Raw genomic sequence first — 22,376 nt, 5'->3', positions numbered from 1 at the left:
TTAACAGGGCACTGTGAGGGCCACTGCCAGTCTCCTTGGCCTCCAGCTGCTTCCTGGTAATCAGGGAAATGACCTTGTCCCTGAGGTTGTTCCACCTCTTCCTAATGTCCTCCTTTGTGCGCAGGATGGTGTCTACAGCAATCACTCTATCGGCTATCCTGTCCCACATTATAATTTCCCTACTGAGAGGATTGTAATGGAATTGTGGCTCTAACCTAATGATTTCATCCACCATGACTCTCAACTCATCCTCTGAAAATCATGGGTTTTGGGCTGTGACATGCCTAGAAATCAAAGGGGGATGAAAGTGACTAATTAAACAAGACAGGTGAATATGGGGAAAAAATAGATGATGTGTGTGAAAGGTGTAAAATGGGATGGGGGAAAAAAGCGCTGACTTATCACAAAAAATGGACAAAATGATGTGTGGTCTGTCTTGCTGTGCTGCAGTGGCAATACAAAGGATTGTGGTTTGTGAAGGGGTGTGTTTTATAGTGTCCTTTGTAGGTGTGTCCACTTGGCCAATGTGTGTCAGCTGTGTTGTTTGGAATTCATCCAGTGTGCACTTGTCTGTTACTTCGCTGAACGCGGACCGAGGTGGTTGACTGCCACGGCAACTGTGTGTTTGAAGTAGGCTTGGTGTTTGGTCCAGGTGCTGATGGCACTGGAGGTCAGACCGCCCTAAATCGAAGCCCCTGTGCCACTGGCGGTCTGCCTTTTTTGCTTGGCAGTTTGCCTTTTTTGCTTGGTGGATGATGGTCCTTCCTATATGAATCATAAAATGGTGTTCTGGGGACGGCCAGCGCGGCATTTGTTTGGGGACCGCCAACATGGCATTCTGGCGGCCTGACCACCAAACTCGTAATCAGGCCCTAAATATTGGTATAGCACTTAGAAACACAATAGCTCCAACTGAGGCTATCACGACGTCTTGACAGAGTCATTCTCAATAGTGCGACGCCACTCGGGTGGGAGTGTGGGCTGGTCACGGAGTCGCACAGACCCCAGGTTCAGTACCCTGGAAAATGAGGAAACAAAAACTACATGGAGTCAGGGAAGTGAGGCGTCACTGGAGTCGGTGTGGTGTTGGTTCCTTACTGCTACTGGGGAAGGGAGGCATTGGTTCATTACTGCTAGGCAGGAGAGGTGTTGGTTCCTTCCTGCTAGGCGGGAGAGGTGAGGCATCGGTTCCTTACAGTTGCAGAGGAGGTGATGCAGCATCAGTGGCGAGGCATCAGTTTCTTTTGACAAGGTGGGGTCGATGAATCCAGCAGGTCAAGACACAAGGCGTGTCACAGGTGCTGTGGTGGAGTAAGAGTTGGGTGTCACGAGCGTCAGTGACACTGCACTTGGGACTCAAGCTGTGGTGGGACTTCACAGGTGCTTTAGCGGTGTTGCACCTGCAACATTGGTCTCGATTTTTGTACTCAGTGGAGACCACGGCTCAGGTCTTTACAGCTGCACGGAGTCAGACCGAGGCACTTATTCCGAAGTCGCTCTGGAGTCGATGTACATGGTTTCTTCTTGGTTGTACCAGAACTCACTCCCAAGGGCACAGGAACTGGATTTGACACCACCTGGCAAGTCAGGACTCTTAGCAAGAGAGCCCAGGTGCTGGCAGATGAAGTCTTTGATGTACCTGAGACTTCTTAACAGGCGGCAAGTTCAGTCCAAGGCCTTAGGGAACCTATAGAAGCAGGATGTAGAAAGCAAAGTCCAGTTCTTTCACTCCCTGGACAGAAGCAGCAAGCAGCATACATTTGTGGGGTCAAAGATGTAGTACTTATACCCATTTCTGCCTTGGAAGAAGGAAAACCTAAAAGATACGTCTTTCTAGTGCACAAGACCCTGCTATTCCTGGCCTGGCCCCAGACACACTCCAGGGGGTTGGAGGCTGCTTTGTATAAGGACAAGCACAGACTATTTAGGTGCAAGTGTCAGCTCCGCCCACCACTCTAGCTCAGGAAGACCCATCAGGCTATGCATGGCACACCTCAGATCCCTTTAGGTGGCTGTTTAGAGTAAACTCACAAACATCCCCACTGTCATCCTGACCCAGATGTGTCACAGCCAAGCAGAGACACAGAATGTTGAAGCAATAAAATACCCACTTTATAAAAGTGGCAGTTTAAAAACCAACTTCACCAAAAGATGTATTTTTAAGTTGTGAGTTCAGTGACCCCAAACCCCTATCTCTATCTGCTACTAATGGGAAATTACACTTAAAAGATATTTCAAGGCAATCCCCATGTTACCCTGTGAGTGAGACATCCCTTGCAATAGTGAAAACTGAATTTAGCAGCATTTTACTATCAGGACATGTCCTACCTTTTAAATATACTGCACCTTGCCCATTGGACTGCCTTGAGCCAACCTTAGGGGTGACTTACATGCAGTAAAAGGGAAGGTTTGGGCCTGGCAAGTGGGTGCACTTGCCAGATTGAAATGGCAGTTTAAAACTGCCCACACAGACACCGCAGTAGCAGGTCTGGACATGTTTACAGGTCTACTCATATGGGTGGCACAATCAGTGCTGCAGGCCCACTAGTAGCATTTAAATTACAGGCCCTGGGCACACATCTTGCACTATATTAGGGACAGGTAAAAAAAAATATGCCAATCATGGATAAACCAATCATCAATACAATTTAGACAGAGAGCACTTGCACTTTAGCACTGGTCAGCAGTGGTAAAGAGCTCAGAGTCCTAAAGCTGGCAAAAACTAAATGCAGCACATAGTCAAAAACAAATATTAATTTTAATTAATTCATTTTTGTTCATATCATATCCTTTCAGAATATGTAATTTCAATATGTAATGTTAATTTTAAAGCAAATCCACATCAGTTCAATACAAGCCATATTTATTTAAACGGGGTAATATTAATTTAAACATGGCATGTGTTCACTTTGATATGTACTTTATTCATTTCAAAGTATGCTACATTTATCTCAAATAGTTTAATATTCATTTGAAAAAATGTCAAATTCATTTTAATGAATGTCATATTCATTTTGATATGGGTCATATTAACTTCACCAGATGTCATATTCATGTCAAAGTGGTTCATATTCATCTTAACATGTGTCATATTCCTTCAATGAATGCCATTCATTTCAGTGGATGTCATATTCACCTTAACACCTGTCATAATAATTTTAACACGAGTCATATCCATTTCAACATAGGTCCTATACATTTCAATATATGTAATATCCATTTTGATGTGTATCATATTAATTTCAAAGCATAACATATTCATTTTGACAAGTTTCATTTTAATTTCAGCATTGGTCATATTCAGTTTCGGGCATGTTGAGTTAATTTTGAAGGGGCTCATATTCATTTAAATGCGTGTCCTATTCATCTTAGAATGTGTCATATTCCTTTCAATGGATGTCTCATTCATATTAACACATCATATTAATTTTAACATGAATCATATCCATTACAACACATATCATAATCATGTCAATGTGTATCATGTTTCTTTCAATGCAAACCGTATTCACTTTGATAAATGGAATGTTCATTGCACAATATGTTCTTTTCAAAATAATACATTTTCATTGCAGTACCTTATATTAATTTCAATTTGTCATATTCATTCCAATGTATGTCATATTCCTCTTGGCATATGTCAGTCATGTCAAGAAATGTCCCATTCTTTTTAATGAATATTCTGTTAATTTCAATGATCACTTTATTGTTTACAGCGTGGGCCATATTTATTTCAGTATGAATGATATATATTTCAGTATATCTCTTATTCAATTCGGAGTGTGAGTTATTCATATTAATCACTAAGTAACATATTCACTCTGCCAGGTTTCATATTTGTTTTGGTTCAAGTCAGATTCACTCTGCCAGGTATCATATTTATATTGACACTTAGGGGGTGATTCTAACTTCGGCGGGCGGCGGAGGCCACCCGCCGAAGTTCCCCCACCAAAATACAGCTCCGCGGTCGAAAGACCGCTGAGGGTATTTTGGGATTTGCCCTGGGCTGGCGGGCGGCCGCCAAAAGGCCGCCCGCCAGCCCAGGGCAAATCAGCCTTCCCACGAGGACGCCGGCTCAGAATTGAGCCGGCGTAGTGGGAAGGTGCGACGGGTGCAGTGGCACCCGTCGCGTATTTCAGTGTCTGCATAGCAGACACTGAAATACTTTGTGGCGCCCTCTTATGGGGGCCCCTGCAGTGCCCATGCCATTGGCATGGGCACTGCAGGGGCCCCCAGGGGCCCCGCGGCACCCCCTACCGCCATCCTGTTCCTGGCGGGAGACCCGCCAGGAACAGTATGGCGGTAGGGGGTGTCAGAATCCCCATGGGGGCGGATGGAGGATTCTGCAGGGCAGCGGGAAACCGGCGGGAGACCGCCGGTTTCCTGCATCTGACCGCGGCCGAACCGCCGCGGTCAGAATGCCCTTAGGAGCACCGCCAGCCTGTTGGCGGTGCTCCCATGGTCGGTGACCCTGGCGGTCACCGACCGCCAGGGTCAGAATGACCCTCTTAGTGTGTTCATTCTGGCGTGTGTCATATTCAGTTTGCAACACGCTGTGTATTTCAGGAGGTGTCTTATATGGGGAGCTGTAATTTCAACATGAACGGCTTCCCATATAGAGTCCTTTAGAATGCCTGAAATTTCCCAGTTTTTCATGCAATGTGGGCAATGCACATCGTAACATGTGCCACACCCAGTGTACCCATTTGCTGAGGGAGCTTGATTAAAAGCTTTTTTCCAAAAACACAGCAAGGAATATGGTGTGAGGTATGGCGTCTCTGCAGCGCTTAGCATAAATAGCAAATTTCAGTGGTTTCTTGGTTCACTGAAACATAAGCAACCTTTAACTGTGTGTCTTTCTGTGAATTGCTATTTATTTTTTTATTTTTTATGTATGTCATTAACCTGCCACCAACCCTTCATCACTGTGTTTTGATGAGCACAATATGAGGTGCCCAGAAGGTTTGATCTTTGGCATGACCTGCAGCACCTGCCCGGGTATGAAAATCAAACTTTTACACTAGTTCACCTAGGCCCAGATTTAGGAAAAGTGGTGCTTCATTAAATGAAGGGCCACTTTTCTTGTGCCACATTGCGCCCCCACTAATGCCACCATGTGTGCACCATATTAATGATACTGTGCACGTTAGGATCAATTGCATCATAATTTCTGATGCTATTGTGGTACTTTGCAGGATGAGCGCCAAAAATGATGGCACTAATCCTCTAAAGTTCATAGAGGCCCATTATAAACAATTGTGTGCCTCAATTTAATGCCTGCACTGAGCAGTCATTAAAAATGACGAGAAAAATGGCGCAGGGGAATCCCACTTTTCTGGGCCTCCTAATGGAGGAACGCTCCCCTTGCATTCATTATGCCTGGCAGAGGCATAATGTGGTGCAAAGATTTACAAAGTGGCGCAATGAGTGCATTGCACCACCTTGTAAATTGGGCACCGCGTTTTTGTTAACCTACCTCCACACACCATAAAAAAATGATGCTAACGTGACACTAGGTGGCGCTAGGCCTTCTCTAAATTTGGGCATTAGTTTTTCCTGAATGTGTCCTCGTTTTTCTTGTTTCAGAGAGCCCTGGGCACCCACATGGAGTGTAGTGTGGCACGTCTCTCAGTGCCCTCCCATTTCTGTAGAAATTATTTTTCCACAGCTTCGTTTTTTTGTGTTTTTTTTACAACAATTGTGATTATCACCTTTCAGGGAAAAATTATACCCTTTTTCAGGCAATCTAGATGACAGAAATTATTTTTCAAAATTGTGACTTCAAACGGCTAAGATATACAAAACAATTTCAAACCCTTTCACTGGCATGTTTTTTAAATGTCAATCTCTCAAAAACTACTCAAAGGATTTACAGAAGCATGCTTTCCCAGAAAATGTCCAATTTCAAAGTGTGAATAGGTTCAGTTGTTGTAACTGAGAGCAAAATGTACAATGGGATCTAAAATGGGAAAGCTGATTTTTTGACTCCCTATCACCTTAAACTTTTTAATGTGCACAGATTTGCATGAAGTTTAACTACCTGGACCTCACCTCGCTACAGTAGGCAAGGGCCAAATTTGGCGCATGCTCATCCAGAAAGACCACATTGATGGGCAAATAAAAAAAAACTAAATCTGTGGAAAGTGTAGTGTGAATCATAACTACACAGTAGCGACTGTCACTGTGTAATAATGGAAGATAATATGGAATAGAACGTTTTTGTTCTTTATACTCGAGAATTTTTAATTGTGTTTTTAATTCATATTCAAGTGCACTCAATTATATACTCCTTAAATTGTGCAAAGCAAGAAAAAGATGAGAACATCAGGAGAAAGAAATCATATTATGTGAGGCCAATAGAATTATAAAGTTATGTTATGCCATGTAATTTATCTTATGTAGTGTTATGTAATGCTATGTCATGTGATGCTATCTTATGTAATGTTGTATTATGCTATGTCATGCCATGTTATGCTATTTAATGTAATTGTATGCTGTAGTATATCATGTCATTTTATCTTATCTTATGCAATGTTATGTTATGCTATGTCATGTCGTGTTATGCTATCTCATGTAGTATTCTGTAATGTTGGTCTTCTAAATCCCAACAACTCACTCAAAGGTTTTTGGGTGCTGTATGTGGAAAGGAAGCAGTAGAGCTTAGTACCTGACTCCAAACCCCCAAGATGGTAGATTGTTTGAAGATACTTTACCTCTCACAGCAGGCACACATCTTTTCCCGCAGAGGTTGCAGCACTTCTGAGTCTTCGGACAGTCTGTGTCGCTTTGGCACTTTGGGTGAGGCAGGTGCAGCTTGCACGCATCTATTTCCTTGGGGCAGGTCCCCGGATGTGGTGCATCTGTAAAACACCAACAGGATTGGACTAAAAACACAGCCATCCTGAGCTAACAGCACAACTGCCACAGGCTGTTCACAAATCCTCACACTGAATTATCCTTTTAGATGGTTTGACTCCTTTGGAACTAAGGGGAAAAAGCTTCCAATATCTTCAGAGAAACTGCACACAGCTGAAACTACCATCTCTTGTAGGTTACATTAAGGTGCCTCATATAGAACCCCTTTCCTCCCTCTCATATCATCCTCCTTCTCCCTCTTCTACTGCTCCTATTTGTCTTCCCCAAACTATTTCTCTATGACTCCTCAGTCTACAGCTCTTCTCTAGCACTCCTCATTTTACTTCTGTCCTACGTACACTCATCTCCATACTGCTGATAGCTCTACTGATTTCCACTCTACCCTATTCTTTCTATTGCTGTTCTCTCTAATGTGCCTTAGGCCATATGTACGAACACAGAATGGGAAAAACCCTTTGCTACATCTGGCCCTTAATCTCTTATTTCTTGCCACTCTTTTTTCTATCACTCCTCACCCCTGCACTTCACCATACCACTCCTGATTCCACTGTACCTCTCTGTACCACTCTTTTCTGGTGCTCCTCGCTGTCCAGAATTTATTCTGCAGCTCTTTTCTCCATCTTTCCTTCTTTCACCATGTTTCCTAGCATCAATCTTCTCTGTACAGTTCATCAGCCCACTGTTATTCTCTCTACTGTTCTTTCCTCTTCTATTCTTTCTTCTACTCCTTGCTCTCTTATTCTTCTCTCAACTGCTCCTCTTTCACATGCTTCACTCTTTTCTATACCACTCCTGACTCCACTGCTCTTATCAATACCACCCCTGACTCTACTGCTCTTCCCTATTCCACTCCTGATTCCACTGCTCATATTTATACCACTCCTGACTCTACTGCTCCTCTCTTTACCACTCCTGACTCCACTGCTCTGCTCTATACTACTCCTGACTCTACTGCTCTTCTCTATCCCACTCCTGACTCTACTGTTCTTCCCTATACCACTCCTGACTCTTCTGCTCTTACCTATACCACTCCTGATTCCACTGCTCATATTTATACCAATCCTGACTCTACTGCTCCTCTCTTTACCACTCCTGACTCTACTGCTCTTCTCTATACTACTCCTCACTCCTGACTCTACTGTTCTTCCCTATACCACTCCTGACTCTTCTGCTCTTCCCTATACCACTCCTCATTCCACTGCTCATATTTATACCACTCCTGACTCTACTGTTCCTCTCTTTACCACTCCTGACTCCACTGCTCTGCTCTATGCTACTCCTGACTCTACTGCTCTTCTCTATCCCACTCCTGACTCTAGTGCTCTTCTCTATACAACTCCTGACTCTACTGCTTTTCTGTATAACACTCCTGCCTCCCATACTGTTCTCTACTTTTCTTTTCTATACCACTAGCACCAACGCAGGCACCCCTGTACCATGATGCAAGGGTGCCTGCCTTGTTGGCAGGGCTGTTTTATGTAAGAAGAGGCACCTGCACAGAAACAATCCATGGAGGTTTTTTTCCTCTTTGTATGTGTGCTGCAAAATGCAGCACACGCAGTAAGGGAAAAAACATTGAGAAATAAATATATTTCTCCTCGAACCTCCTCCCTTGAGAAGGTGTATGATTTTGATGCCTTCTCAAGTTTACACATCTTTGTAAAACTCAGAATGTGCCAAAACCCATGGATTTTGCATGGGAAAACCCACCACAATGCCCATGGAGCTCCCCCCTATCGTGGTGTAAGGATACACAGTGACTTGTGCTGCATTGCCTTACACCTTATCTATGAGGCTATGAAAAGCTGTGCATGGCTTCGTAGATAAGGGTCTGCACTCTGCAGTGCCAGAGCACCACAAAGGTGACTCACTGTTGGCGCATGGAGCTTGTAAATATGCCCCTATATTTATAATATGTCATAACAGAACTTTATGTACAGGGTCTAGGCCATTTGGGATTGGGGGGTATCCAGACACTCTCGAAATAGGGTCAGAGTTTACATTTCAAAAATTGAGTTGATAATCTACCTAAACGAGAGCTGTGATGTAAGCTAGTGAAAATATTATCCCAAAATATGAATTTTAATTGGGTTTTGGAAGACAATGTTAGGAAGGAAGGGTCAGTTCAGAAAGTCCAAAGCCACAGTTTGGTGAGCCAACATTCAATATACCTGAACCAGGGAAAAGTGGTGTTCTCATCTAGCTCCAAAAGTTCTCTCATACCCTTCTGATATGGCGCAAGCTCCTGTACTGTCCAAATCCTCACCCAGAAGAGAAGAGGCATTAACACTGCTACATGCTCTTCTCTCTTGAGTGCAACATCATAGAACATGGGGATAAGGGGAGTGCTTTTGGGACACGTATTCTCACTCTTGGTCAGCCTTCTCACATTTGAATGTCTCCCAAATTTTGGCACCATATAGGGCCACTACTTGTGCTTTTAAGTTATAGAGGTCAATAGCGGGAAGACTGGTCTGGGCAATGTTGCCTGATGATTTTTGAAGATTGCTATAGGTCTATGCAGAAGTACTGCCCTTTGTTTTGAATGTGCGATGTACAGGATAATTTACTATCAAGCATAATAGCCAGACACTAAAGTTTTGGTACACGTTTAAGCATCTTCTGCTACAGAAATAAATCCCCTCTGAATGACTTGTGGGGTCTGATCCCCCTAAATTTGGTCTTAGTAGCATTAATCTCCAGTCCCTTGTTTTCACAATATGTGTTAAAATTATCCAATAATTGCTGCAATCTTCCAATCCTCCCTAACCTGCAGGGCCCCATTATTCCAATACAAGAAGTTACACAGCACTCCGTTTCTCAATCCTCACCCACTGCCTTTCTGTTATTCCAGCACAGGGCCAGGATTACGCTCTGTCTATACCCCTAATCCTGATCTGAAGTGCCCCAATAATGCTGTATCAGGGTTCACATACACCTAATGAACCTCCTGCTGTTCTGCGGTGCCTCCTGCTGTTCCACACTCTGACTTCTGTTTGAGGATGTAGTGGTACAAATTAAATCTATTCTTAGATGCCATCTTTATTTGGGAGGGTCTGTTTCACTTAGCTCACTCCTTTCTTTCCTTAACTCCCTTTACTCTCAATATTTTCTTTCTTCCTCACTTTTCTCTTTCCAGCTCTTAAAATCCACATATTAACAGTTTTGCTCTTTCTTTCAACTGTTTATTTCTACTCCTCTCCTTTTTTTTTATTTCCCTCTTCCTCTTGCTACTTCCTCATTCAAACTTATAAAAACTTTTATATTTCTTTCCTTGTTTCATTCCTCTCTTTTTTCATTAGGTGTTCATTCTTTCACTCTATTTTCTCTTCCCTTCATTCTTTCTTTGTCTTTTTTATTTGTTCTTTCCTTTGACTCAGTAAACATCCTTTCACTTTTTTTTAGATCTTTCTTCCTTCCTCTGCTGTTTTTCTTATCTTTATCTGTCAATTCATGTTTTACTATAAATCCCTCTTTTTCCTATCTGTATGTGGAAGCCACAAGTTACTAGTCAGGACCCTAAGAGGGTCATTCTGACCCTGGCGGCCGGTGGCCGCCAGGGCCACCGACCACGGGAGCACCGCCGACAGGCTGGCGGTGCTCCAATGAGCATTCTGACCGCGGCGGTTCAGCCGCGGTCAGAAGCGGAAAGTCAGCGGTCTCCCGCTGACTTTCCGCTGCTCATTGGAATCCTCCATGGCTGCGGAGCGCGCTCCGCAGCCATGAGGATTCTGACCCCCCCTACCGCCATCCAGTTCATGGCGGGAAAGCCGCCATGAACAGGATGGCGGTAGGGGGGGTCGCGGGGCCCCTGGGGGCCCCTGCCGTGCCCATGCCAATGGCATGGGCACGGCAGGGGCCCCCGTAAGAGGGCCCCAAAATGTATTTCACTGTCTGCCTTGCAGACAGTGAAATACGCGACGGGTGCAGTAGCACCCGTCGCACCTTCCCACTCCGCCGGCTCGATTACGAGCCGGCATCCTCGTGGGAAGGTCGTTTTCCCCTGGGCTGGCGGGCGGTTTAACTGGAACCGCCCGCCAGCCCAGGGGAAAACTCGTAATACCCGCCGCGGTCTTTTGACCGCGGCGCGGTAATTTGGAGGGCGGGATCCTGGCGGGCGGCCTCCGCCGCCCGCCAGGGTCATAATGAGGCCATAAGTGTTAAAGTTGTTTTCCAATTGTGTGTCTGTGGGAAATGTGTTAGTACATACATGCCCTGGTTCTTTTATTGCGTGTTTCTCTCACCATCTCTCTTTTTTCTCTGATGTTAATTTTTTTTTCACACTTCTTACATTATTTTTTTCCTCTTTATCTTTCATTCAGTAGCTTCCTTCCTTTTTTTCCTTTGTATCATGTTTGCTCTATTCTCTTAGTTTTGGTTTAATTTTCTGTTTCTTTATTTCCCTTACCTCTTTTATTTCTTTGTGACCCCTTTCTCTTTCTTCCTTTTGTTTGTTGTATTCATTTTGCTTCTCTTTTTCTGCCCCATTCGCTTTCTCTCCTGAGGTCTAGTTATCAAAAGAGCAACAGGTGCAGTGGCACCGGGCCCAGGAACCTATGGGCTTCACTCAACTCTAATTACTGCTCTATTTTCCTACTGAAATTGCAGTCAACCATTTTCCTTTCTTATCCAGAGCCCATGACAATGTAACTACACCACTTGTCCTCTCCATATTTACTCCTGACTCCCTCTTTCCTTTCACCCTCCAATCCATCCCAAAATATATTTTTATTATGGTGCTTTGAGCATTACACTCTCATGCCAAAAGTTTATTTCTGATAAAGGTTTATATGATAAATGTATATTTTTCTAAGATAGAGGAATAAGGTAAATGGAGGTGCTTTAGTTAAATCCTGGACCACTGGAATGACATGGCAGGAAAAGATGAAATTATGTGGCAGGGTTGACCAATCTGTGTAGCAAGAAAAGTCCAGTTATGAATGTACAATGCCAGTCGCTATAACTCAAAAAAATGTGAGATCCATTGCATTGAAAATGCTTGTTATACATGTAAGGCACCCCTAAGGTAGGCCCTAGGTAGCCCCATGGGCAGGGTACAGTGCATGTTAAAGGTAGGACATTTACTAGTGTGTTTTTATCTCCTAACAGTGAAATACTGCAAAATTAGTTTTTCAATGTTGCAAGGCCTATCTCTCTCATAGGTTAACATTGGGGCTGCTTTTAAATAACTTTTAAGTGCAGTTTCCCTTTGGAGGCAGATCGAGATATATAGTGTGGGGTCTCTAAACTCACAATTTAAAAATACATCTTTTGGAAAAGTTGTTTTTTAGATTATCAGTTTGAAAATGCCTCTTTTAGAAAGTAGGCATTTTCTTGCTTGAATCATTCTGTGACTCTGCCTGCTTGTGTATTCCAACACAGGGTCAGACTGACAGTAGGCTGTTTGTGAATCTACACTAGACAGTCACAGAAAGAGAGCTAGGGTGTAGCCTGCATATCCTGATGGGCCATCTGGGCTAGGGTAGAAGGAGGAGTGGTCACTTACACCTGAAAGGGCTGTGCCTGCCTTCACACAATGCAGTCTCCAATCCCCTGGGGTGAGTCTGGGCAAGGCAGGATCTTGTGAACAACAGAGACGTTCCTTTTAAGTTTGCCTACTTCAAAGGCAGAAAGGGGTATAAGTATTGGACCCAAAACCCCAGATTTTTAGATTGCTTCTGGATACAAGAGGAACCTCTCCAAAGGAGACAAGCTCAAGAGCTAGAGGAGTAGTATTGCCCATTTGCCAGTGACTGTGCTTTGCTGCGTTGGTCTGCAGTTGCTGCTTCTGCCTAAAAGAGGATAAAGGCTGGACTTTGTGGTATATTCCTGCTAGTGAAGTGTCTCCAAGGGCTTGGATTGAGTTTGCCTCTTGTTTTGAAGTCTCAGGGCCATCAAAGATTTCCTCTACCAGCACCTGGACTCTCTGCTGAAACTCTTACACTGCCAAGTGGAGCCCTCCTCAGTCCCTGGTCCCTTGAAAGGTGAAGCTGGTGGAACCCACGTGGAAATCCACGCACAGGAGCTGTGCAGGGAAAATATCGACACACCACCTGCAACCCGACTTTAAAAATGATGCGCCACCTGCATCGCAGCTGAAAATGGATGTACCACCTGCATTGTGGTTGAGAAATCGATGCATCACCTGCATTGCAGCTGAAGAAATGACACAATATCCACTTGCGGCTGCTGAAAATGGCGCAAACCCCACGCAGCACAGTTTTTCATCACTGTGCAGCTGGATTTTGCACGCATCATCGCTAGGCGTCAAAATCAATGTGAACCTGCACGGATCCGAGGTACTGCATCCAGAAATTGACACATCGCTCTCTTGTGGGAGAGAATACCGGTGCATTGCCTACCCGACCATAGAAGAAACGATGCACTACCTCACTTGAGAATATGGAATTGACATATTTCTAACTTTTCTGCCACACGTTCGCCCATGCAGCTTTATTTTTGACGCAAACCAGGTACTTTATCTAACAACAATGTATCCATAGTTTTTTATGGACTAAGATTCCACATTTTAATAATTCATAACTTCACTTGTGTATGTTGGATTTTTGTAATTTTGGTCTTGTTTGATTTAGATAAATATTGGCTATTTTTCTGAACTGGTGTGGTGTCCATTTTGGTAGCGTTTTCACTGTATTACTGTGTGTTTTGGTGCAAATACTTTACACTTTGCCTTTGAGATAAGCCTGAATGCGTGTGCCATGCTACCAAGGGGGTGAGCAACGGTTACCATGAAGCGTGTACCTCCAATGCCCTGACTAGAGTGAGGGTCCCTGATTAGACAGAGTGCAAACTGACTGCCAACCAGAGACCCCATTTCTAACAATTCACCTCCCAAGAACTCTGCCACACTCTATCAGACTATTTGCACAGCAAGATAGCCAACATCTACAACAACATCTAGCCCCAACTCACCGATATTAACTTCAACAACCTCAACCCAACCACTCACACCAACCAAGTAATCACCACATGAAACCAGATCACCACGTACAACACTGTAGCCATCATGTCCACCATCCACTCTGGAGCACACACCAATCCCAGTCCCCATCACTTATTCAACCTAGGAACTAAGGAATTCTGTACAGAACTCACCAACATCCTCAATGCCGCCATTACAATGGTAGCCTTCGCTAACAGGTGGAAGCATGCAGAGGTAAAACCGCTACTCAAGAAAATCTCTGCGGATCCCAGTGAACTGAAAAATTACTGCACCACCTCACTGCTCCTATACACCACAAAAGTACTCAAGAAGGCCATCAACCACCAGCTCACAGAACACCTGGAGAAAAACAACTTCCTCGAGGCCTACCTATCCAGCTTCTGCACCAACCACAGCACAGAAACTGCCCATATCACAGCCACAGGTGACATCAGATCTCTCCTTGACCACAGAGCAGCCCTGACCCTCCTCATCTTATCAACGGCATTCAATACTGTATTCCACAACACCCTCCTCAATAGACCGAACAGCATTGGTGTGCAGGAAAATGCCCTCAAATGGGTTGCCTCATTCTTCACAGGATGACTGCAGAGAATCCACCTACCACCCTTCCCCTCCAAACCTAAGAGCATCATCTGCAGCGTACCCCAAGCTTCAACACCTACATGGCTCCCCTCACTAACATGTCAGATCCCAAAAATTCAACATCATATCCTATTCAGGCAACAGACAACTCATCCTCTTACTCAGCAAAGACCACCACCAGAAGTAATTTCTGCAATGCCATAACCAGTTTCGAAAAAACGGATCAGAACTAGCTTACATAGCTCTGATATGCATTTTCCTATGCACCTTGAACTTTCAAAGATAGCACTTTAATATACCAAACTATTGCATTTTAGATTTAAATAATTTATTTTACTTGTCTCATGGAGTTACATACTAGATTTGCTGGCACGTTCCCAGGTATCATTATGTTATACAGTGACACAGTGACGCAACGCACTGCTATGTGGATCAGCCTCAGTTTCCATGAAAAAGCAAACCACCCTGCTGCAACCCATGTTTGAGTTTGTGGATGTGGGTAGGTATTCAGCAAACATTACAAATTGGCAAATAAGTGAATCAGAGCACTCAAAGTGCCACATGGGTATTTCCCTCTACATTATATCTCAGTAATATTTGTATTGATCCTCCTAATAGCTACAGAGGATTCTTTTATCCATGTATACCCAGGGGACCTGAACAACCTGGGGAATGCATGAACATCTGATATATTTTCCTTACTACTCGTATCATGATTTTGTTCCATTAGCGAGTCCCATCTGTCACTGTGTGAAGTGGCCTGTGCTGTGCCAGCTATGACACTTAGGCCCCCTTGTGGATGGCGTTTGGACCTATGCCGATGCAGTGGTTCGTGTGCCATATTTTAACTCTGGCAGTCGTGCCATGATGGGACCACCAGCACTGCCAGGATCAGAGATCTCGGAGGTCTGGTAGTTGCGGCGGTCATAATCTGCCAGGGAAAGCCCTGCAAGCACAAGTATGACCTTGTTCTCTGCCTGACATTTAATGGCGGTAGCTCTGCCATAAAAAGGCAGGCAGAGAACGGGTGCAGGGAGGAAATGGCACCATTTACGTAGGTCAAAATATTGGTTGCAAGGTCACAGTTTTCCACACTAACATGCAGGGAGGCACCTCAGGCGTCATGGATTTCTTCTGACAGTGTGGAGAACTGGTGTATGCACAGTTACCACACAACTGGGGTGGAATCTGATGCACAGTAACTTTGCATGCTCCAGTTTTGTTGATCCCTGGAATAAACATATCTGCTTTACATAAACACCCCATGAGCCTTCGAATGACTTTGCTACATCTCAACAGAAGAACAAGAACTGCAGAATATTATGGTACAATTACCTGGAACGAAGTTGCCCAAGAATAGAGGCTGTTCAACGATGTTGAACTTTTCTTTGGGAGCATCCTGCCATTTGTCCAAGCTAAAGCAACAGCTCGTTGAATCCAAATCTCAAGGTGGTAGCTCCTCAAACTCATCAACACCACCAATGATGGCATCAGCCATAGAAGAGGAAATGTGTACCCTAAGAATGATGATGCTGCAACACCGTTACGTACTGGACCTTATGACAGTCATGCAAGGTGGAGTGCAGCAAGATAAGATCGAACTTCATCAGAAGCAATACAGACACTACATAATTTTGATACTAAAATGATAGAGGAAGGAGGTGCACCAGTTAGTGGTTCAGTGGTTGGTTTGCACCACTACCATCATGGATGTCGGGACTGTTGGGGACTTTGTTACCAATTACTGTGATCTTGTTACTGATAGATTGTATGATACAAGTAATTTTAGCATACTGTGATCTTGTTACTGATAGATTGTATGATACAAGTAATTTTAGCATGCATTTGGAGAATAACTGCTAAGCTGGCAGGGGCGTTTTCAGTTAGAATTCCAACACAGGTAGTAGATTAGTAGGACAACATGTATTACCTGCTGCCAAAGGCAGGTCTGAATGAAGTAGATGAAATATCAAATAGAGAGGGGAATGTTGAATGGTATATAAACAAGTAACATGATGTAAAAAATACGAAACACAAAAATATCACACAACATCAGGACCAAGCCAAAACCACATAGCTGTTTAAAGTTAAGAAAAGGTTTAGGCCCAACTCCCACACTTACCGGAATAAGGTGAAAAGTTCTCTTAAGAATGGAGTCAAATAGGAAACTTGAAAGGGTTTTTATTTAAAGGCCAACTAATGCCTAACTGATCTAAAAGCATTTACAACATCAGCACACAACTCACCCGGCACACACTCCATGCCTTCATACAGATTGTGGCCTGATTAGACAATAAGTCCATAATTGAAGAAGCTTAGAACACACTGGTGCTTGATTAAACAATGGATGCAGGTAAGAAACTAAAGGGCATATTTATAGTCCCCTGGTGCCACCTTGCACCACACTAGCACCATTATTTTTTACATTAATGAGGCCCAACAGGGCTGAAATCCCTGCGCTATATTTACTGAGTAGCGCAATGCATGCATTGTGCCACTCTGTAACCCTTTGTGCTACATTATACCTGTGCCAGGCATACTGTATGCAAAGTGGGCGTTCCCCTGTTAGGGGGGGCTGGAAAATTGGTGAAAGGTGCTCAGAGCAGGCATTAAAAGGGTGCTTCCATTATTTAGAATGGGCCCCTATGTACTCTGCAAGAGTAGCGCCAACATTTTGGAGCTGCTCCTGCAGAGTACATGAATAGCGTCAAGAAAAATGACACTATAGCCCCCTACCCTGCGCCATGGTGCACCGTATTATAAATACGACGCACACATGGTGGCGGTAGGGGGGTATTAAGGGGCGCAGGGAAAGTGGTGCTGCACTCGGTGCAGCACCACTTTCCTTGAATCTGCCCCTAAGGGCCATATTTATGGATGGTTAGCGTCACCTTAGCACTTATTTTGGCACTAAAATGGTGCTAACCTAACGCTATACTTTTATTTCAATTCTATGCCCATCAAGAGTCAAATTTTTGGAGTTAGCACTAAGTTTAGGATGCGCAAACCCATCTTTCGTCACTGAGATGCAAGGTAGGCGCTCCCATTCTAAACATGATGCTAGCCCCCCCCCCAGGGCCATATTTACCTCCCGGCGCAGAAACTGCATGCGGGTGGGAAGAGGACCTATATAATGGCACTAAGCCCACTAGGCAGGAGCCATTTTTTGGCTGCTTGTGCATCAGTAACTGTTGCTCAGCTGACTAGCAGCAAAAGTTTTCCCGCTAACCAGCCTAACATCATTTCTGACCCACTAGCGCCATTCCCCCTAAAGCCACCCTGACTAGCGTCTTTTTTTTTTTGCTAGCTATTCCTTAGTGCCACTGTGCGTCATTCCATAAAAATGACACACGGATGGCTTCAAGGAATGGTGTTAGCAAGCGTTGAGAAAAATGACTCACAACTGCATTAGTGCAGTTGTGCGCTATTCTTCATTTATATGGGCCTACATTCTGAGCACACAGAGCCCTCAGGCACACAGTGCTGCCAGCACACAATCTAAGGAGTGCACATCTACTATGAAACACCCATGCGTTCTTAGACAAAAAACATGCCCTGTCAAAAAGCATTGTTAAATGGTTAATGAAATGTCTAATGGTTTAGTTCAGGAATTCAGGGTTATACAGTCACATGTCTTTAAGTGTTTTCTGCCTTGAATTTGTAACTTACAAATTACTATTATTTACTATGTGGAATAAAGCCTTGTATTGAATTGTATAAAAAGGTCTGCCTGCGGGAACAGGCATTTGAGATAAACTGCTTAGGTAGCTTGAGGGTGCTGAGGTGCAGTCTGTAGTGATCTTCTCCCTGTCACAAGTTAGTACATACTGTCTTTGGATTGCCAAGAAGAGTCTGCATTTTTATTTGAGTTGGGAGTGATTTGCCCACCTCGTAACATGTTCATGTGTTATTTAGTGCATATGATTCAGACAGCTGCTCATGCTGCTTTATAGTGTCTTTCTGATCTTGTAAATATGACCTCAGTAACTTGATTTGTGTGTTTCCCTTCTTCTTATTATTAATAATGAACTTTGCAAAGCTATTTTGGTTGATACAGTTGAGACATTATTGTATGTTATTGTGATATAGGATTGGGCATTGTATCTTCAGATGGCAGTTTATTCCTCCTTTCCACTTTGTGTACTTTCAGTGCTTTGCTGCAGTTCAAATCTTTTCACAGCTAGTAGAAAGATCCCACACCAGATGCAAGACTACCACATAAATTAAGAAACAATTTTGATTCCATCTAACAAGAGCCCCACATATGAAGCAGGGCTTCTACTGATAACTATTGTGGAATGGTAAAGAGTACATTTGAATAATGAGCAATACTCCATATGGAATGTCTATGAGCTTCCCAAAACTTGCAATGAGGCTATAATTAGGCATACACTTGGTAAATTTGTAAATTTAAAGTTAGGTTAGGGACCGCTGGGATTCAGCTTGCAGTTTCCAAGGAGAGCTCTATGGTGTGCACATCAACACATCACACTATCTAACAAGCTGTAATAGGATCAGAGCAGTGAATCTGTGCCCTGTTCATAGACAGGCTTGCATTAGTACTGTGGCTGTCACAGGGTCTGTACACTCAAAGCCACAGCTATGCTGGCAGCACTTCTGGACCCCAACACAGTCAGTATCATGGTCGCATGTTCTGGGCAGAGGACTCATCATGCAGGTAAAGTTTACTGTAGGGCACACACCAGACTTCTCTATCAATAAAGCAACATTTGCAGAAATATGACATGACTTTATGATGCAAAATAATCACCAGGGGAAAAAATATCACCAACTGTGAATTTCGCACGAGAACTGCATGATGCCCTCACCCATGGATTTTCAGTAGGAAGAGCATCCTTAGGAAAGAAGGACTCATCAGTGTGAATCCCTGGTTGAAATTATAAAGATAGTAACTAAAGATATGTGTCCATCACATCAGCCACCATTCATCACAGTCTCAGTTAGACACACCCCTGTTGTATGGAAGATAGTATAATAAAGTATTTGTATGAATAGAATGCCTTATCTTTCAACACTGTTTTATGTTATCACGTTTGTTGACGATGTAATGAACATAGGTGACTCAACATTACAATTGCCACATGGGGCCTGATTTAGATCTTGGCACTATTACTGCCAAATCGCCGCAGCAGCAGACAGTTTGGGTGTGACAATGGTTGTGAGAGTGTATGCGTTGGTATAACAGTGGGAGTGAGAGTGTCTGTCTAGGTGTGAGAGTGTGAGAGTGGGTGTGAGAATGCCTATCTGGGTGTGAGAGTGTCTGTGTTGGTGTGACAGTGGGTGTGAGAGTGTCTGTGTTGGTGCGACAGTGGGTGTGAGAGTGTAAAAATCTGGCTTGGTGTGTGGTGGGTACCTAAGGTATTTACACTTATACCAGGTCCAGGTATCCCCTATTAGTGAAATGTAGGTAGTGTCTGGAAGCCAGGTTTGCTAGAGGTAGCTGTGGGTGATCAGTCAAGGCTTATCTAGGAGACATGTAAAGCTCATGCAATACCACTGTAGTCACACATCACTTATACACATGAAAGAATACCCTCAGTGTTACAAAAATAAAGGTACTTTATTATGGTAATACAACACCAAAATTACTATAGAGGCAATACTCCCTTGGGGTGAAGTAATACACAAGTTATATACACTAGTTATCAGAAATAGGCATAAGAATATTTAGAAAACAGTCAAAGTAGTATAAAACATAATAGAGAATAGGGGACCTAAGGGGAGCACAAACCATACTGGAATGCAAGAGTGTCACCCCCACCCAGGTAAATGGAGTGTGTAGAGGGTTGATAGGGGTACCAGGAACTCACAAAGGTAAGCACCACAACACCCCCCAGCAACCAGGAGAGCAGAAGTAAATTACTAGAATTTCCCCAGAACACCAACTTAGAAGAAAAGAAGAGACTTGCAAAACCCAGAGATGACTGCAAGAAACCAACAGTGGATTCCTGAGGAGGAAGACCTGTGGAAAGAGGGGACTGAGCCCAGAAGACACAGCAGAGTCCAGTGGGGGCAGGAGCCCCTACCCACCAAGCTGAAGTTAGCAGGAGTTGGTCGACGGTGAGGAAGAAAAGTCAGCACTGCAGCCCTGGAGTTGGAGTTAGAGTTGAGTTCTTGGAGGATGCAGGTGATATTCCAGGCCGGAAGGAAGATTGCAGTCAGGTTTGCTTGTCTGGATTCCACCAACAAGCCTTGGCACAGGCAAGACTCGCGGTTGGTGGAAAGTGGAGCTGCCGGGGACCAGCAAGGTCCAGGAGGACTCAACCTGGGAGGTGGAGTCAGAGGGGGCCTCAGCATCGCAGGGAGCCCAAAGAAGCACAGGCAACATGCACAGACGTCCCACAGGAGGGGAACACAGAAGGTGCAAATGGAGCCCATGCAGCACTACAAAAAGAAGTCCCACGATGCAGGAGAGCCACTCAGGTTGCTGTGCATCACAGGAAGGAGTGCTAGTAGCTAGAGCTACAGGAAGACTGAAGACCCCTTGGAAGAAGTGTCAACAAGCCTTGGCAGCTGCAAAGGATGCAGTGCACAGGGGTACTGTCCTTCGTGGGAAGGCAAGGGCTTACCTCTACCCAAGTTGGACAGCTGGTAGAGAGGACTGTCTGACACACTTCTGACCACTTTTTTTGTTGCAGGATCCACGCAGCTCAGCAGGAGAGGGGATTCAAGCAGCCAGTTGTTGTTGCTGTTGCTGCCTGCAGATGCAGGGGAGTGACTCCTTCACTTCAAGGGAGATTCCTTCTTCTTTCCTGTGCAGACTGTAGACGGGCTGTCCGCAGAGGATGCACAACCGGGGAAATGTTGCAAAAGCTGGAAGGGGCCAGAGAAACAATGTTGCAGGCAAAGTCTTTGTCTTTGTTGCAGATTGTCGGGTCCTAGAGAGTCCAGGAGCAGTTTCTTTGGTCAGAGGTAGAAGTAAGTGATGCAGAGGGATCTTGCTGGAATCTTGCAAGTCGAATCTGAGGAATCACCCAAAAGAGAGACCTGAAAGAGGGATTGGTCACCTAGCTGGGGGACCACCTATCAGGAGGGGGCTCTGATGTCACCTGCCTGGCCAGGCCACTCAGATGCTCCCAGAGTTCCCTGTCAACCTTGGATTCAAGATGGCAAAACCCAGGGACCCTCTGGAGGAGCTCTGGGTACCACCCCTGGGGTGCTGATGGACAGGGGAGTGGTCACTCCCCTTTCCATTGTCCTGTTTTGTGCCTGAGCAGGGACTGGAGGTCCCTGAACTGGTGTAGGCTGGTTTAATCATTCAAAAGTGGCCCTCGAAAGCATACCACTGGCTTGGGGAAGCTACCCCTCCCAAGCCATTTAGCACCTATTTCCTAAGGGATAGGGTGTAGCACCCCTGTCCCAAAGGAAATCCTTTGCTCTGCCTTCCTGGCCTTTATCTGGTCAAGCAACAGGAGGGCAGAAACCTGTCTGAGGGGTGGCAGCAGCTCAGGCTGCCTGGAAAACCTCAGAAGGATGTGGAAGCAATGCTGGGGGTCCTCTAAGAAACCCCCAGAGTGCCTGGAATCATGCAACCAATACTTACAAAAATATTGGGGGATGATTCCAACATGTTTGATACAAAACATGCCTAGATCAAGAGTTACCATTATGTAGCTGGACATAGGTAGTGACCTATGTCCAGTACACACGTAAAATGGCGTTCCTGCATTCACAAAGTCCAGGAAAGTTTTCTGAAGTTTGTGAGGGCACCTCTGCTAGTGCAGGGGTGCCCTCACACACAGGTACATGCATCCTGTTCCCTGGGCTGAGAGGGCCTACCATAGGGGTGACTTATAATGACCTGGTGCATTGATCTATAGTGAAAATGGGTGCATGCACCCTGTTAACGCAGACTGCAATGGCAGGCCTGCAGAACCCTTTGCATGGGCTCTCTATAGGTGACAGAATAATTGCTGCAGCCTATAGGGAT

General features: G+C 44.5%; 1 protein-coding gene across 1 annotated transcript in view; it reads right to left on the bottom strand.

The window, feature by feature from the left end:
• LOC138296981 (WAP four-disulfide core domain protein 8-like) overlaps positions 1–22,376 on the bottom strand; it is a 300,160-nt gene that overhangs the window by 184,359 nt on the left and 93,425 nt on the right. The window contains exon 3 of the mRNA XM_069236498.1: positions 6,714–6,860. Coding sequence (XP_069092599.1) covers positions 6,714–6,860 — 147 coding nt within the window. The remainder of the gene's footprint in view (positions 1–6,713; positions 6,861–22,376) is intronic.

The sequence above is a fragment of the Pleurodeles waltl genome, chromosome 5 (genome assembly GCF_031143425.1).
Source record: "Pleurodeles waltl isolate 20211129_DDA chromosome 5, aPleWal1.hap1.20221129, whole genome shotgun sequence".
Classification (NCBI taxonomy): Eukaryota; Metazoa; Chordata; class Amphibia; order Caudata; family Salamandridae; genus Pleurodeles; species Pleurodeles waltl.
This window is presented reverse-complemented; position numbering and strand designations above follow the sequence as displayed.